The 6,516-nt window shown below is 39.9% G+C and overlaps 1 protein-coding gene across 3 annotated transcripts; it reads right to left on the minus strand.

Annotated features, from left to right (window-relative positions):
• Positions 1-2,902: 2,902 nt before the first annotated feature.
• Positions 2,903-6,072, minus strand: LOC146649582 (uncharacterized). Of its 3 annotated transcripts, XM_085387758.1 has the most exons (5): positions 5,858-6,072; positions 5,432-5,523; positions 4,859-5,053; positions 4,694-4,770; positions 2,903-4,437 (listed from the first exon to the last, which is right to left on the minus strand). In XM_085387758.1, the coding sequence occupies exons 1-5, from the start codon at positions 6,006-6,008 to the stop codon at positions 3,798-3,800; spliced, it is 1,155 nt and encodes a 384-aa protein (XP_085243884.1). In that variant the 5' UTR covers positions 6,009-6,072; the 3' UTR covers positions 2,903-3,797. The 3 variants fall into 3 exon arrangements, with proteins under 3 accessions (XP_085243884.1, XP_085243882.1, XP_085243883.1); XM_085387756.1 differs by lacking the exon at positions 5,432-5,523 and having other exon boundaries at positions 2,904-4,437; positions 4,859-4,947; XM_085387757.1 differs by lacking the exon at positions 5,432-5,523 and having other exon boundaries at positions 2,905-4,437; positions 5,858-6,016.
• Positions 6,073-6,516: the final 444 nt, after the last annotated feature.

Consider the following 6,516-nt stretch of genomic DNA (forward strand, 5'->3'; position numbering starts at 1 on the left):
GAGCTGCTGTAATACACAGCTCATTATTTTGCCCATAGTTGTTGCTATAAAGCAATTTTTACAAGTTGTAGTTTCATAACAAAAAGCATCTATTTAATTATACATTCGAAAAAAGTAATAGCCCTGCGCAGTGTTTTCTTTTCATGTTCGGGGGGGGGGGGGCTCTTGTGTATATGCAGGTTTGGAAAGTCATCATCACCTGTTCTGGTGCCACCCTGCACCCCCCTTCCCTCCTCGCCAGCACAAAGGCAGACTCAGGACAATGAAATGTAATTTTGGGTTTCTGTGAATTTCTTATCCTTTCTATGACATCACTCCTCATTAGTGCTTTCTGACAGCACTATCATTGGATCAGCGGCTGTCTGTGCGACTGAAAGGACGGCTGAGAGGTGAAACTCTCAGCCTTTGCGTTAGTGAAACTCAACGCTGCTCTTTGATAAATAATTGATGGATCCTCAGGTGGAGGCAGTAACACAGCAGGTATAGGAAGTGAATCTGTGCTGAGGGCAGCTCAGTGAACTCTGCTTTATAAAGCTGCACTGAGCCTCAGTTGTTATAGCAAGGTGGAAGGCTCCTGTGATATTATACACCGATGATGTGATGATATTTCAGGTACACTGTGGACACATATGCTAACCACTGAACTCTCCCAAAGCATGCTGTGATTTTATAAATAAAATCTTTTATGTAAAATGTTATTATGAGGATACGTCAGCCCTTTATAACAGTAACATCTCCCATATGCTGTCTGATGCAGCAGATTTCTTACTGTTTTATAGAGTGAGTTAATTTTTCCTACATCCTCCAGAATGCGGCTGGGTAGTGTATTAACTCAGGTCATGAAAATTAAGTCCACATAAAAAGTGTTTAAAACTATTTTGTAGATGATGGTTGTGTTGGTACTGATGTTAAAAACATCACCCAACAAACTTTCTAATGGCTAAAGCTAACATTAACTTCTCTAATAAGGCTGGATCACAGGCTCAAGTCATGAGACTTGTCATTAGAATTGCTAGTAAAACAAAAAAAAAATTGTGATAAAAATTGTTTGAAATCATCTTTTCATTGATGCGAAAAAAAGAAAAGATCTTGAAGTTCCTGATTGAATGACAAGTACGAACATCAAGAATGGGATGAGCAATTTTCTTCCTACCGAGACAACTGGCTGCAAGCTGAGCTGTCACAGGTTTATAATACTGACGTCAGGAGCAGAGAGGCTATATGTTCACAACTATGTACATGCAGATTTTCTTTTCTTTTTTAAGCAATGCTCTGACTATTCTACGTGAAACATCATCATCCGTCTGTCTGCCCTGCAGTGTTTACGTGGTGATAACATCACTGTTTCAACCATATTTGCTGAGTTAGTTATTGGTCAGTGTTATGCAGAGGTGGGTCGAGTATGCAAAAATTTTACTCAAGTAAGAGTAGCATTACTTTAAAATATTATTACTCAAGTAAAAGTGAAAAGTAGTCGTCAAAAAAGTTACTCAAGTAAGAGTAAAAAGTACTTGGTGAAAAGACTACTCAAGTAGCGAGTAACTGTTTGAAATGTCTGATTTATTTTTTAAATAAATGCTATCAGACAAAAATAAATATACAGATTTTAGTATTTTCAACAGGAATATATGTACAAAGATCAACAAAATAAGGCACAACAATAGACTACTTGCACTAGGGCATGTGACGTATTTCCGTTTCCAAATAGTACCGCTTGTGCGTTTCCGGTACGTTTGCTTATCTATCGGTAGCTATGCTAATGTCGCTTCAGAATGAGTATAAAAAGGAAAGTATTTAAAACAGAACATTTTCAAAAACAGGAGAAGAAATACTCCGAGCATTGCTGTGTCCCACTTTGTTCAGCTTCAGCCAAATTTAATGGCATACTAAGTTTTCATGCCTTTCCGACCCATTCCGACTTGAGAAGACAATGGCCGGTAAACATACGCCGGGATCATTTCACGATCACCTCTCACACCAGGGTCTGCTGCAGATACTTTGCCAGTGATCAACTCATAGAGCCAACAACCCTCGATGGTCGAAGGAGGCTTATTAAAGGTGCTGTACCAACACTTTTTGAGTGGAATGGCTATAAAGTTGAACCACCGCGGCGTAGTGTTTGGGAGAGAACGGAGCGACGCCCTGAACTAGTTCCTCCTGACGATCAAGAAGAGCAAAGTCTTACAAGAGATCATGACTACTGCTCAGTCCCTGAGCCGTCTGCATTGGACATATCTGCATCAGCTGCAGAAGACCTGTCCAAAGACGTGGAGACTCTGAGGAAGGAAATACAGGAGTTACGTGTCCAGCGAGAATTTGGGTTACAGCGTTTTGCTGGCTCCGACACTGACATCCGATTCTATACCGGGTACACCTAAGTTCTATTCAAGCTAACTGTTTAAAATATACCAAGGTCACCATCAGTTAAATTTAGAAAGTTTTTCCAGTCTTAATGAAAACAAAATAGATATTTACTTTTCATCTCTAATCTGTATGCTGGTTCGGTTAGTGACAAGGAACTATTCAAACAATCAGGCATTGCTGAGAAGTTGACTGAAGACATGGCAGTGATGGTAGATAAGGGCTTCCTAATCACTGATTGTTGTAAATGCAAAGTGTACTGCCCACCTTTTCTATCTAAGCAGAAGCAGATGCCAGCATACCAGGTTAAGGAGACGCAGGCCATAGCCAGACTCAGGGTACATGTGGAGCGAGTCATTAGGAGGATCAAACAGAACAAACTTTTTGATAGCATCATTACCATGTCACATGTTTATAATATCAACCAACTGTTTGCAGTGGCATGTATGCTGTCAAATTACCAGAACACAGCATTAGTTAAAAAATGGGTTAAGTGAGACAAGATGGATTTTTTCCAAGACACCAGTGCCAGTAACTTATGGAAAATGACCTGCAGCTGAGGCCACTACAGTTGCATTTCTTCCTTCTCAGCTGACAATACTTGATTACAGAACTGGTACTTGAGTGCTGATAGTTGAGTTTCAGTTATTGATAATTCAAATTCATTGCAAATGTTTAATGTTAATAATACTGTTTAATTATATTACTATATTACTATTCAGATTCAACAAAACTGTTTATCAAAATTATAAAGTAAATCACTAAATCGTTTTAAAATCATAAGTGACATTGAGCTTTTGGAACATCAAAAATACCATTTGTCATTTTCTACAGTTCAGTTGTGTTATTGTCTAAATGTATATCAGTATGCTAGGCATGGAGTTTTAAATACTTACCATGTAAATAAGTTCTGCACAAATTCAATGTTTTAATGTGTGTTTTTAAAAATTAAATTGATGCCATTGCTTAAATAACAGTTTATTGATGTCACATAAAGGTAACATGTAACAACAAAAGAATTCATGAAATATATTGAAAATAAAACATCAGTTATTTTGTTCCAGCCAGCCTGAAGGATCTGTTTTTCTTTTTGCTATGTTTTCACTGTTCATTTTTTCAAACACAGGTATCTTGGCATATATATGTAAAAAAAGAAATAGTCTGCCTTTTCTCTGATTGCATTGTGCACATCTGTATCCATGTATATTCTTTGCACTAGGTAGTCCTCTTGTGCCCACACAACAAAGTCACACCACTGCATCCCACTGATGAGCAGTTGTCCTTGCACTTGCCAGTAATATGCGTGGCTCTTTTTTAGTTTAGGGGTACCACATTCCATCTGCACATATTTGCAGTCAATAAAGTTTTGTACATTGGGACATTTGAATTTGACGAAGCCAAACTGGGGGTATTCATTGGGGTCAAAAACAACACCATCAGGAGATGCAGCAAGCAATGGGGTGAATGACCAGACCACAGGGTGAGTAGTTAACATTCATTAGCCTACTATACTCTGCTGCTATTGCAGGCTCCATCTCAGTTCCTCTCCTCATGTCTGCTGTCTGCCTTGTTCCCTTGAATATACGCTCTGCTAGTGACTCGGCCGAGCTCTGGCCTCTGACGTGACACACCTCCCGAAACCTAGAGGCAGTCACTCTGGGCCTGCGGAGCTGATGCCACTCAGACGAAGAGCTTTGCTCACGTGTAGCTTCCTCTATTTTGTGAGCCATTTCCAGAGTTACAGACAAGCTTTTCAGATGCAGAAGCTCTTCTTCTGAGCACACAAACACACAATCTGATGGCAAGATGTCATACCCCTCCAGAGGCAAGTGCGGTGTTGGTGGTGCATCGCGGTGTAGTGTGATGTACCGGGTTGTCAAAACCGGCTGCTGATATGACAGAACACTGCCCTCCTGCACCAGCCCAAAGGCACTTTCCACAAGGGGCTTGTCAGGTCTCATGTTCATTGTGGTCACAAGTGGCCTGTCCTCAATATTAAATTTTGCATATGCCTCCGTTATTCTGAACAAGCAGGGATCTGGTAACGGACCCACCATGCCTCTGTAGAAGCCACTCCTAAAGAAAACATCAATGACAATAATGTAAGGGAGAAGGTTATTATACTGAACAACAACTAAACTAAAAACTAAAAGGTGTAAAACAGTGGTGCATAAGTTAGAGACTGGGATGTATATGTACATGACTGAGTTAGCCGTCTTCAGAAAGTGTAATGTTGTATGTAAATTAATACCTATTCTGACACATGTATGTATGAAAAAAATAGCAACATACATTTGTAACACGTGAAACCAAATTTTACAAATCTAATTACCGTACTCCAGTCTGGGCCATCCTATTTGGTACCGGCTTAGTGAAGATCATGGAGTTGATGGGTCCTGGCTTCACACCCTAACAGAAGACACATTTACTATGGATGGTGTTGCTGTTCATATGTAAACATGGACTAATTCAAAAACTTTAACCTCATTTAAATTACCACTGTCCGTGGCTTGTGCCATTGCTGTTCAGATTCCGTGCAGCTATGCACAGGGGGGACAACCGGCACTCTGAGTTGTGAGTAGTGTGCTGTTTGGAAGAGCAGTGCCACTGTGTGATTGCACATAACAGTGCCTGCCACACAGGAGCACTGGCTATGTGTCAGTATCACCGGCGATGAATCCAGAAGCTTAATCTAAGAAGAAAGAACGAAAATTAAAAATGTAACATCTTCATGGAAGAGCCGAACAGGAACATAGTTCAGTGTTATGGTTACGCACCCTCCTGAATGCTTAGTGTTTCCTTCTCTCCCTATTAAAACAACTTAACCATGCTTGATAACTGTAATAACTTAGATTGTGTATATTTGCAGTATTAACTTGTTGTCAAATGTTTCTGATCACCCAAACACACGTTGATTTAACTATCTGACTAGTCAAATTAGGAGTGATAAAGCAGGGAGACAAGGAAAACATTCAAGTTGATGGGCCTTTAGGAATGAACTTAACTAATGCTTAAATGAACTGAACCCCACTGAACGGGGATTAACAACTTTACACAGCTTCCTGCCTACACTTAGTCTGTGTGGTGCCTCACTCTTCCTCATCGACCTGTAGCACAGGGCTCTCACACCGACCTCCCCTGACAACCTGTCTTTATTGGACACTGAATAAAGATACAAGTACCATTAGCATTATTTCTGTATTACTCATTTCAGCATGTCTTAAACATATATATTTTACACTTAGCAAGAGTAGCATTAGGTAGTTAACTACCTCCATAGTTAGCCAACTACCTAACGCCATTATAACAGTGTCTAACTACAAAAGTGACATTAGTTAAGAAAACCTCAACTATAGTTTAGGACGACATAAAACACCGTTTAAGAAAACATGTAATGTAGAGAACTGACATCAAATGAAGGACATAGCGGAGTAACGTAGTGTTTGCATTTGACGTTAGCTAGCGTTTCTTTGTCGGTTAATTTACGTTTTCTTACCTTCGTAGTTGTGTATATATGATGCAGCATATAACTTAAATCCTTTATCTAATTTGCTGGCGGGGGTAGTCGTCACTCTGCAAATCCGATGAACATCGGTGATGTTCAATTTTGGGAGCTCTTGTAGGCAGCGAGTGTAGAACGTCGCCATGGTTTAACCGCACCGGAAGCACTGGGGCAGGACTACATAGAACGCGGAAGTGTTAGTGCAAGTAGTCCATTCTAATTTCCAGATTTCAGTTTTTCACAACATAAAGCTTTTTTCACCAATGCCTACAGTAAATAATATAAATATATAAACAGTGCAAACAATTTCCAGTGACAAGATATGCTGTCAACTTGTAAAAATTCATTTTTGCTCCAAATGGCACAGCAGCCGCAGAGAAAACATTAGAACGAGACATCTTCAACATATGTACATACAAGGGAGCTCAGTTTACCATAAATTGTATGGGTGTGCATCTATTTCTGCATATTTAGCAAAAATGTGCCATTTCTTCACTCAGTGAAGTGATGGTTAAGCTTCAGCAGCAGTTTGCTCTCAACGTTCTTTCTGTGAAGCTGTAACTGTTCAGCAGTGAACAGGAGTCCTGCATGACTGAGAAGTCCTTCACAAGCTCCAGATGCAGGAAGAGCTGTACTGATTTTGATCGACAGCT

Source organism: Rhamphochromis longiceps, linkage group LG17 (genome assembly GCF_057381845.1).
Source record: "Rhamphochromis longiceps isolate RC_006_pf linkage group LG17, R_longiceps_female_GT1.1, whole genome shotgun sequence".
In the NCBI taxonomy this organism is placed as follows: domain Eukaryota; kingdom Metazoa; phylum Chordata; class Actinopteri; order Cichliformes; family Cichlidae; genus Rhamphochromis; species Rhamphochromis longiceps.